The 11,787-nt window shown below is 33.0% G+C and overlaps 1 protein-coding gene across 1 annotated transcript; it reads left to right on the top strand.

Moving 5' to 3' along the window:
* The first annotated feature begins 920 nt into the window (after positions 1–920).
* HSPBAP1 (HSPB1 associated protein 1) lies at positions 921–10,135 on the top strand. The gene is made up of 6 exons (XM_085948278.1): positions 921–1,402; positions 1,623–1,759; positions 3,561–3,685; positions 4,221–4,345; positions 6,068–6,181; positions 7,462–10,135. Exons 1-6 carry the CDS (start codon positions 1,076–1,078, stop codon positions 7,882–7,884), a joined length of 1,251 nt encoding a protein of 416 aa, XP_085804404.1. The 5' UTR covers positions 921–1,075; the 3' UTR covers positions 7,885–10,135.
* The last annotated feature ends 1,652 nt before the right edge of the window (positions 10,136–11,787 follow it).

The raw sequence follows: 11,787 nt of genomic DNA, 5'->3' as shown, positions 1-11,787 counted from the left end.
ATCTTTTGCGGCAAAGTTAAATGTTTTTGAGAATGATTGCTTGTTTTCAATGGTGGTCTGGTAGTTCCTTTGGAACATTTGTAGAGATACTTGTGTTAACTCCTTCTGCCAAATTTCGAGTTTATTTTTGAATTCTGTTAATTTATCAGAGCACGTCAATATATTTTCATTCTGACTTTGCATTGTTTTATTAAGTTCATGCAGGTGCTCAAATATATTACCAGCCATGTACGCAAATTTGGCTATTGCACCGCGGCACACCTAGCATCGTCTCACGGCACACCGGTTGCGGAGCACTGTATTAGATGACTACTTACCGGCTCCCACCCTTTCATCATAAATATAGTGCTCCATTATATCAGCCACAATGTAGAAATAGCACTAATATGACTCAAAATGATATTTTAATTGAAAACATAGGCGGCTCTCGTGGTGCAGTGCGTAAGGCGCTGGCCTTCCACCTGAGAGTTTTGGGTTCGATCCTGGTGAGGACACAGTATTTATCTGCTTTTCTCAAAGCCTGGGTGTTTGTGATTGTTCAAAATTACTAACAACCAACTTGTGTGAAAAAGAAAGGACATGGTTATTAATGATTCTAAAACAAAAAAAATTAAAACATGATCACCTCTCCATTTCCTTTCTTAATCATTTCTTAATTTGTCTACTTGTCTGGTACACTCTAAAAATGATTTACCAATTATGTTGATTGTATTAATCTCATAAAATAGTTTATTATTATTACATATGTAATGTAGATTTTTTTGATTCCAATAAATAACCTAAAACAATTTTCACGGCTAGTAATAAATTAGTAGAAAAAAAGTTTTTGTAAAAGACAGATTTTGATTTATTTGAATAATGAGAACCATGGATAATAATATATATGTTGGCAACACATAGTGTTAGGTTATGTTTTTGACAGACGTCAAAGTTTCCGGTGATGTTATAGTTTATTTTTGGATATCATTAGTCATAATATTAGTTAATTCGTTGTCTATAAGGTGTATAGTATATTAGTATATATCTACAAAGATTCCCTAAGATATTATTTTCATATACCTAATTCACCATTGCTATGGATAAATCAAGCGACCCTGAAGTAATTCAAAACATAATAAAGAACGTTCATTTCCCGGTTGTTTTCAAAAAATTGTGTAAATGGCCACTTTTGGACTGGTCTTTGGATGATTGGACTCGGCATTTAGATGCCAAAGAATTGCCATTCCGATGTAAATCCAATAAATCAACAGCTGACGAGCCTTGTTGGGAAAGAAACTGCACTACGAAAAATTTAAGTTTTGCAAATTTTCTTGAAATAGCTCAATCAAAGAATGACAACTGGTTCTATTTTGATTACAAATATATGCATCAGTGGCTGAAAGAGGATAGTGAAATATTTAAGGTAAGCGTGGGCTTGATTTTATGTACAATAAGTATATAAGAACGCTTGCAATTAAATATTGATCGCATCGACTATTTTTTTAAATTATGTAATAATAAGATGTTTCTTTGAGGGCTCCCAATGTGTATTAACCCAAGCACCCCTTCAAATATAAATCCGGTCCTGGCCCTATGTCACGTGGATTTCTTATTAATTAAAATGTATCTAATCCATTTTTTAGCAAGTAAATTGGGGGTCGTTTGGACATCCTGATATTGGTGCTTCTGATTCAACATTATGGGTTGGCAGCAATGGAGCGCACACACCTTGTCACCAGGATACATACGGCAGGAATATTGTTGTACAAGTATTTGGACGGTTAGTAAACCAATTACCATTATCATTGGCTCTGCAGTTTAGAATCTGGGATCCGGGCTGCCTCAAGCATATATCTCCACGCCTGCCTGCCTTTTGCGTTTTCTACCCCTTTAGTACATAACCCACTCATCAAAAGCTTCTTAGCTTAGCAAATTGTGTTATTTTTTAGCTCCACAAACATTTTGAGTTGTACCTCGTTCGACAGATGCCAATTTCTTGTAAAGCCGTACTGTCAGTCTTTCAAGAGTGATTAGTTGATAATACATAGAGCTTGGTCTCTACTATAGGGAGCCTTATAAACTTTTATTATTACATCACTTGATACCATTTCTGGGAAAATGTTTAGTATGGAAGAATTAGTAGCACTGAAAATTAATATTTTATTAGTTAAGGCAGTGGTTCCCAAAGTTGGCTGGGCTCCGACTCATCTAACAAAAATTTCTAATATTGAGACCCACCTCTTAGCTGTCTTAGAGAAAAGAGGGCATAAATATTGGTAATGCTCAGATTCCCTAGTGGCGAGTCGTGAAACTACTTAATGCTGTCTTATTTGTTCTAATTGCTTTTGTTGACATACTAGTTGGTAAGTCGTCTTGAAATGGGTTACAAATCCAACGTACCGAATCAAACTTTTTCATCTCTTCAAAATAGTCGTCAAAGTTATTTATTAAGAAGTGATAAATGACTGGAAATTTCAGACAGTACGTTCATCTTAGGCTGGCACTTGGTTGGTTGGTTTTCAATAATAAAAGTTTTTTTGTATAGATTACAATGACGTACGCTTACGCTGTCCAACACAGCACAATGCGAAATGAACTTTGCAAACACAATAGACACCCGTCTCGCTCGGGACGTTTCACTAGGGACGGGCTCACGACATGAGTTTCGTTCGCCGCGCTGTCGCCGACTGAGCTGTCAGTATGGCTGGCACTAGCTCCAGCACTAGCTGGCGATATTCCGCGACTGTGCTGCCATCTGCAGTGCATTGGCAATTCAAATTATTATTATTTTATCACAATATTTTCCGTAACTTAAGTTTATTTCAATTTTTAGGAATTATAAATAGCTGAATTATATATCAAATTTATCAGTTCCTATTTTTTTTAATTCATGTGTACAGTGGCGAGGGCCCACTCAATATTCGCTCGCGACCCACTGGTGGGTCGCAACCCATAGTTTGGGAAACCATGAGTTAGGGTATTGAAACATGGTGATGATGCTTATATAGCCGTCATACATATTTTTCATGACATAATGCGATTTTTATGGTTGGTCATCTAAATATTTTAAATAATTATAGTTTGTTGTATTTGGCTGCTTTTCTATGTAGAAAGATCAACACGGTCTGTTTTTCACAGTGTACATTAGCATTACAAATTGAATGTTTTGGATCTCTTACAAATGTAAGTTTCAGGGTTAATCTGAAACACTGAATCGTCGAAAATCAGTAAAAGCTTTAGAGCGTGAACTTAACTCTCGATTGTTTCCAACCTTTGAAGCAACAAGTACAGAATCAAATGAAGACTGTGAAGGTAGAATTATCAGTAAATCATCCGCAACTCTACCTAGAACAAACATATTACCTATGTAATTTCATTACTGGAAACTTCAAGTCTTCTAAGTAGCTATAAATTAACTAACTAATATTAATTAGCAGAAAAATAAAAGTACACTTTTTTCATTCTATTATTGATATTCTATATTAGACTTCTGTAAGCTATTTGCTGTAGATTGTTTTTACCATAATGACGACATTGTAAAGATTGCTTTTTATTGAATTTTATTCTATTTGTTGTTTTAGAAAAAGATGGCTTCTCTTCCCTCCGGAATGCGGAGGAATGCAGGCAACGCGAATACCCTATGAAGAATCTAGCATATACAGCAAATTAAACTTTGCAACACCTAAAAACTTGAAAGCATTTAATGGTAAATCAAAAATAATACAATATTCATCCATATAATAATACAATATTCATCCATAATAATAATACTAGATATTGAAACCCCTTTGGGTTTTTTGACGGGTCGAATGCTCAAAGTATGAAGTGTTTGGGCACATTTCATTAAACTTCACAAAAACTAAACATGTGGTTTGGCAAGCCTACCTGTGGTTTATTTATACAAAAACAAACCAGCACCATCTGCCAATTGTATTCTTAGTTCAATGAAAACAAATAAGTATGACCGACAAAGTTTAGTGTGCACTATTAATATCGAATCATAACAGCATATATCCACCCCTTGCCACTGATATACATATTGCGAGTCGAGAACTACAAGGTTCTAAGTGTTTGTCCTTGGCGAAACAAAAGTAACAATGAGGCAGCTTAGAATAGTACTTCATTGTTGGGTTTGTTTTCTCAAGGACGAACACTTAAAACCTTGTAGTATTAGGTTCGCGATATGCCTCTCATTATTAGGTTTGTAATAGTGTGTAACTGCTGATTTATTTTCCCCGTAGGCCTACCTGAATGCAAAATGGTTGTTCTGGAGCCTGGGGATGCCCTCATTGTACCCAATCGTTGGTGGCATTATGTCGAACACATCAGCCCCGTTGGAATAACCATAAATACTTGGATACCATGTGTACGTATTTTCATGATAGAATTATTTAAATTCTAATGGATTTAAGTTTTGTACTATTCCATTGAGTACCCAAATGGAATAGTACAGAACTTTAATTCGAATTCCATCAAGTACCTTCGGTCGATTGTATTAATAATATAATTATTTGTAAAAGAAAGATGAACATTGCTACTCTGCAGTACTAATTAATATTACCAGGGGGAATAAGAAACTACACTCCCTTTTGACACAATATCCTCAATAAACCATTTGCATATTAGGCGGTGAGTTGTGCAATGAGTGTTTACTTAGATTCACTGATGTGTCACACTTTTATTATTTTAACCGACAAAAATAATATCCTAGTAAATACAATCAGCAACTCGTTACTTGTCTAAATGTCATCTTCAATTGGTATTTAAAGTAAAATAATGAGAGAAGAGTTAGTGTTGCCACCAAGCTGACCAAAAGATTTTTTTTGGGTAACTTATTATTGTTAACACTAGCAACCAGTGTTGCCATGTCTACTGAAATTTCAGTAGATCTACTGAAATTTTTGTCAGGAAAAGAAGAAATTATGATATTTGTGATGAATAAAAGTCACTTTTTACATGATTTTTTAAAAGACACTTGTGAGATTATGTCCAATATACACGCTTTCACCAAACACAATCGTTGAATTTCATACATTTTTATCAATCTACTGATATTTTGAAGAAAGAATCAAAAAATCTACTGAACTTTGAAAATTTTAGTTGGCAACTCTGCCTGCAACTGAAAGCGGAATGCACAATCTACGATTTCGATCCTAAGGATAAGTCGCCGAAAAGCATGACTTAACTATAGACAATCCTGAGTATAGAGTTAAAGAATCCTTAACCATAGACTACTTTTGTTATGAACACGCCCCCTTCTGTATTATCATTTACCAGTGACAGCTGCTGTCAAAATAAATTCGCATGTCTATAAAACAGTCCATACACTCAAATTCATTTAACAATGTATCTCAATATGGATATTGATAGTGTTAATTGGTTTGGTATGTACTTGCAGAATATTATTTTACTTTTATACGCCAACCCGCAGAAATACAAAATGCCAGGTGAAGAATGACACTTGACGCTAGTGTTACCATGTTAAAAAAATATCTTGCGGTGCCTGTGGAATCACGTATAATGACTTATAACGGAAACATAAGAGTATTATAATTAAATATTAATATGTATTTATATTTATTGCATTTATAAAATACAGTTGACTAATTTTTGTCATCGTTTAACAAATATAAAATAATTTACATAAACTATAGAACAGAGAATTTTTAAATATGGTATTATTTTCAATAGAAATGATCTTAACTAAGGACAATGTTTCTGCATAGTGTTTTCTGCTAAGGAAATTTTAGTTATGACAAATGTTTCTGCATTCCGCTCTGAGCATATATTATGAACCAATCAAATCAAGCTCCAAATCAAGAGTTGGTAGCAGAATCATTCTGTGTGATTGCTATTTAATGTCGACAATTGCTCACGACGATCGTTGAATCTGGTTGGGTCTGCGAGTCTGCTGGCGTAATTAGGCCTTTACACTTTAACTTTCAAAGCAATTAGTACTACAACATTAATTAAATAACTACATATTATATTATTGTGTTTAAATACAAGAATGAAACCAGTTAGTAGAGAGTGTTATGTTTTATTTGATTGCTTATAACATAATCTACAATAATACAATCCTACACAGGATGAACTGGATACTGAAACGAGGGTAGAAGAAGCATTGACGCGGCTGATAGTTGGTCTGGTGTGCAAAGAGCTTCCGGAAAGTCGACTCCCATTCATATTGAATCCAAACGAGGTAAATAGACAATATCTATAATGTATCTCATATTTTATGATCGTTATCATATACAGTCCTCGACGTACTTGATTAATTCGTTCTGAAGATTTTCGTGTAAGTCGAAAAGTCACGTAAGTACGAATTCACACAAGTCGAGGACTTACTATGACAACATTCTTTATCTTTCCTTATCCTTTGGAATTCTTTTGTCAGATACTATGGGTTTTCCTATGATATTTTCACCCGGTCACCACCTCATCTGTGTTCGCCCTTTGCCCCTTTTACCTGGCATAGTCCATTACTATGCAAGTCTCTGGATTTCATTTTCTTTAGATTTATTGATATTAATTCAATTAAAAAATGGGACTGCCTTCAATACTCCTAATACAGAATGGGTTAAGAGCGTACATAAGTGAAACGGCAAATAATTTTCAACAGTATGTGGAACGAAATTTCGGCCGCGTTGCCAGTCTGAGAGCGATAGTCGACCTGTTCGCACGTCAATTTATTTTGTGATGGCGTCGGAGGAATATATTTTTAAATCGTGTAAAGATGACTAAAAAACGTTCCGCATGTACTTGAAAAAGAAAACATGTCAATGAATATACTATTATTATTACGAATATAATAATAAACATAACATTAAAAGGACACATGTTGAATTTTAATGACAAATTATATTTCGTTCGGCTCGCGTCATTTGCACAATGCGCGCATCGCCTAGTCACGATCTTTTTAGACCATGCCTCAGCTGAGGTATAGCCTTAAGGTGACGCATCAGTGAAACGCCAAATAATTTTCAACTGTACGCGCGACGAAATTTTGGACTCGCTGCCATTCAGTGAGAAAACGTTGACCCAGGAACACGTCACTTTGCTGCGTGATGGCGACGGGTCAATTAATTCTAAAATCGTGTAAAGATGACTAAAAACGTTACCCATTTACTTTAAAAAGAAAACATGTCAATGAATATATTATTATTGTTACTAATAGAACAATAAACAGAACATGAAATGGACGTATGTTGGATTTATATGACAAATAATATTTCGTTTGACAGGCGTCATTTTCACCCGCCACCCGCAATCCGCGCATCGCCTAGCAACGATCTTTTTAGACCGTGCCTCAACTAATGCATGGCCTTAAGGAAGACTCAAATAGTTTGGTTGAAACCAATAATTTTGATGAAAATTTATTTTTCTGTAAGTTAGATCCATTGTCTTACTTACACAAAAACTGCTCACCTACCCACCCTCTTTTAATAAAACTTTAAACAATGCTTTCATTATTTTATTCAGGATGATCTGCCCAATGTACCCTTAGCAGTAACCATTCTTCAGATTGAGAAGACGGCTGCCAAATATTTGGAACTTAGCAACAAGAAGACCAGCACCAAACGCAGGAAACTCTCTTCAACCTCTTCAGAACCCACTCCAGCGGAACCTGTCAAATCTTTGAACTTAGATAAAATAATTGAAGACAGCGCTCACATGGAAGCAGTTAAGTCAATCTCGAGAGACCAATTGATGGATATTCTTAAAGAGAATAAAGAGAGACACGATTCGGAGACGCTGGCGGCTTCTAGCGGTGACGATGAAGATTATGACGAAGCAGACGGTAAAAAAGAACACATCACGAGTGCCATTATTAATTCCTTCTGTGAATATTCTGTCATTCAAAAGGTGAAAGAAAATATATTGAATAAGCTTATTAATGAGTGATATATTTTAAGGGTGTCATTAAAGTACCACAGATTTCACTCTATTTCCAGTTGGCGAGTGAGATCATTATAGAAAGATTTTAGTGAGATAATTATTTGACAATTATTGTTATCAATAAGGATTTTTTTAACTGTTGATTCTTGATGGAAAGTCATTATGTAAAATAAGTCATAATCTAATTCTCATTAAATTTATTTTATGGAAATTTTCATTTCTGAAAAGTTGTCCGTAAATTGAAATTTAATAATATAGGTATTTAATTGTATGTCTCATTCACCGTTGTGTCTCCAACCGCCTAATTATTGTATTAAATAAATTCGTGCACCGAATTTTTATTCCATATTATATCGAATTATAGAGTAATTTTTCAATTCTGTTATAGTGAAATTCTGTATAACGTTTATACAGAAAGCGATAGTTAAATGTGTTGTAAAAATAAAGATCAAGTGCAATGTTGTGTAGCTTTCATACTTTTATCTATGTATGTCAATTAAAAAATATTGTAATAGTCATCAGAAAATTGAAATTAAAAATATTGCAATAATGATGATTGTGGAATGCGGTGTTATGTTGATAATTAAGATTTTTATTGCCGTCACTCTGTTTTGCTCAATATTTGTAATTTTTATGTTATTTCGATTTAACATATAACTTAATATTCTATGCGTCAGATGGACTATGCTTTTTAATTCAATCACAAACTGCTGCAGGTAGCTGCTTCTTGTGGTTTGTGGTCCATGCTCGCCGGCTCTTAGTTATCGTATTTGTGATGTTAAATGCTGCCATGTATTCATCATATTTTGATTACTATACGAAATGAAAAGAATAGGTATTCAAATTTTACCATAATTAGAAATAATTAATAAATAGTTTGGTTACCATTTTATTTGTTAAATTTAAAACCTGAATCCTTTTTGTATCTTTAAACAAACTGTTGTGATTTTGAAATAATTATTGAATGCTAGAAAAATATTTTTTCAATGAGAATTTAATACAATATAGGTATATCAATATTTTACACATTATACTCATCCCTCGATTTACGATATAGATGTGTTCCACAAAAAACCGCATAAATGAAAACCACAGACTTGTAAAATGAAACTGTGTTTTTTTCCTATAACGCAGAGTAGAACCTCATTTTTATTATTATTAACTTAACTATGAAATGTTATACATACCATCATGTTGCTTCTCAGTATGGCTACCAAATTTAAACACAACGTAGTTAATCATATTTTCTACTAAATTAACTAAAAATAATTAGCACTTACTTTATATCTAACACGAAAACAATAAATTTCAGCCACACTTGATCGCAGTTTTTAAATGAATGTAGTCATTCAAATCAATATTTACCGGCGACTTTTCCAAAAAATATTTAATTTGGCCATAAAAATTCTATCTTACTCGTAACGCATTTTGCGGAGATATAAGTGTGCCGAATGCCTTCTCACTCACACTTATGGTTCAGGCCTTGGGACTCATGGACTACTGTTTAAATTGACTCAAATTTATTTTGCACTGCAGATTCATTTGTAATTCTGTGACAAAAACTGCAAGCATTTCAACACAATTTACAGAGTTCATTGAAACTGACAATTCCATAAATATTGCTGTTTTGCCCAATTTATAAAGATGCCACATCCGTATAGTTATAACTTTAAATGGCATAACATAACGATACGCGGCATTGAATGAAAATGAAAAACAGGCTATCCTAAAATGATTGGGTAAGAGTTATTCACCTATCAGACAAGTTCACAGATTCAGCAGAATATTACCAAAATATTAAAATGAATAGTCACGAGTATGTCATATCGAAAAGTTAAAACAAGATGTAGGCTATAAACAAGCCGCCATATTTCAACTGCAATCCAATTAAATAGTAATAACTTTGCTCTGACTCTACCATGCTGAAAACGTAGTCATAAATGCCATTAACTATTCTAATACTAAAATTGTTCCCTCATGTGATAGTTAAACTTATTTTTATTAAGTACACATGTGTACCTTTTGGATTATGGGCCCAAGTTTTGTGGTTCGAAAGAATGGTAATATTTGTCAGAGATATTTAAAACTATATTGATCTGAGTCAGGTTGAAGTTGAAAATGGAGAGTAGCCATTAGATATATCAGTCCCAGACAGAATATTTAATTCCATAATCATCCTGGGATTAGTTTGTTTTAATTTCGGTACATATTAGTGTTTTTTCAATCCCTGGATTAGACAAACACAAATTTGTTATCCAAAAAAAAAATACTTAATTGTCTAATACCAACATTACGCAGTTTGTCGTAGAATGTTATCATGTTAGAAAATAGTTTTCTTCTGAAATATTAATACATTCTCATTTTATAATTGGGTACACTTCTTTAGTTGACAAAAACATGTCTCTCTTGTCAAAGATTATATAAAAACTAATCCTGAAATCAAGTGGAAACCTGGGATTGCAAACCATAGTATGCGTATCACCTTTTATAGGTTGAAAGCAATTGTAAATGGAGAGAGTAGAAGTGTAAAATTATATTCTGTATATCGTCGGTGTTTTGTAAAAAGGGCGAATTAACCAAAATGCTATTTTACAGGAGGAGGATTTTTAACTTTTGACATTTATTTGTTTATTACCTGTGGATGATTATAAATATCTAACAAGTTTATAATAAAGCTTAGAAAGAAGACTGACTGTCATTATAATAGGTATTATTATATAATATTTTAGAAGACCTAATATGTCACATTCGCTTTTTATTTCGTAATTTTAATTAATTTAATTTTAGTCGATTATCGTTTTTAAGTACTTTCCTGTGGAGATACAAATTCGCCATTTTTACACAACAAACTAGTGGGGGACATATTGTATTTTCATTAAAATATCGATTTCGCACAAAATGGTTGATTCGCCCTTTTTACAAAACACCGACGATATGTACTCTTCACTAATTTGACCATTTCAGTTTATAACAACTCGAATTAGATGATTAATTAATTTAAAAGAGATACATACTGTTCAAAAATGTCTATATAGATTAACTTCAAAAATTATTGAATGTATTTTTCCTATTATTTAAAAAAATTTATATTAACTACAGTAGAACGCCAATTATCCAGACTATTTATAATTGATAATCCGAATAATAAATCATATTGGAAAATGACTGTTTAATATATCAAAAACACGGGTTGATGTAAAACTTACTTCTTATAGTTGTTTCAAAAGTTTTGTCATACTTTGATCCATAGACTTCAAAATGAGCTACGTTGACCGGTAAAAACAATTTGTGGATAATCGGCATTCTTCTGTAATCTAACACCTAATCCAAACCGATACATGCCTGTACACAAATTATACAATACTTTGTAAACTTTTGCGGCTATACAAATATGTGCACAATCATTTGTTTGAAACTCTATACATGCAAATACTGCTATCTAAATGTAGTTCGAACAGTTAATTTAGCGTGCTTTAATCGAAACAAAATTCCATCAGACTATCTGTTGCTACTTCTAATCAAACAGTCAAAATTTTCATTTTCAGTATTTTCTTGTTTGGCATTACATTTCCACTTCTAAATAGTTGTCATACAATGTGTACTTGTTTACGAGCAAATAAATGTAATTTGATTTGGATTAGGCAAAGTAATATTATTTAATCTCAAAATAATAAGTATTTAATGTGAATGACTAAGCATGTGATGTCATATTTTGATGGCCGGGGGGAAACAATCACATAGGTCAAATTTTAAGATTTTTTTAAATTGTATTATTTTATATTTTTTTTTAAAAATTAATCTTGCATAAATCAATAACCTGTTTTGAAATTATAATTTTCAAAAATTAGGGAAAGGCTTACTCTGAAAAAAATGTCACCAGACTCGTCCTGAAAAACATGCAATATTGAC

The sequence above is a fragment of the Rhyacophila brunnea genome, unplaced genomic scaffold, assembly GCF_057557595.1.
Source record: "Rhyacophila brunnea isolate RB1 unplaced genomic scaffold, BYU_Rbru_1.0 scaffold_20, whole genome shotgun sequence".
NCBI classification, from domain to species: Eukaryota; Metazoa; Arthropoda; class Insecta; order Trichoptera; family Rhyacophilidae; genus Rhyacophila; species Rhyacophila brunnea.
Note: the sequence above shows the minus strand (reverse complement) of the source record. Positions and strands in the feature narration are given on the sequence as shown.

Bases quoted from the DNA above. Each gene is read 5' to 3' on its own strand.
- HSPBAP1 (XM_085948278.1), top strand. From the start codon at position 1,076: ATGGATAAATCAAGCGACCCTGAAGTAATTCAAAACATAATAAAGAAC. The intron at 1,403-1,622 runs GTAAGCGTGGGC...TCCATTTTTTAG, and splicing joins AGGATAGTGAAATATTTAAG to CAAGTAAATTGGGGGTCGTT. The intron at 6,182-7,461 runs GTAAATAGACAA...TATTTTATTCAG, and splicing joins TCATATTGAATCCAAACGAG to GATGATCTGCCCAATGTACC.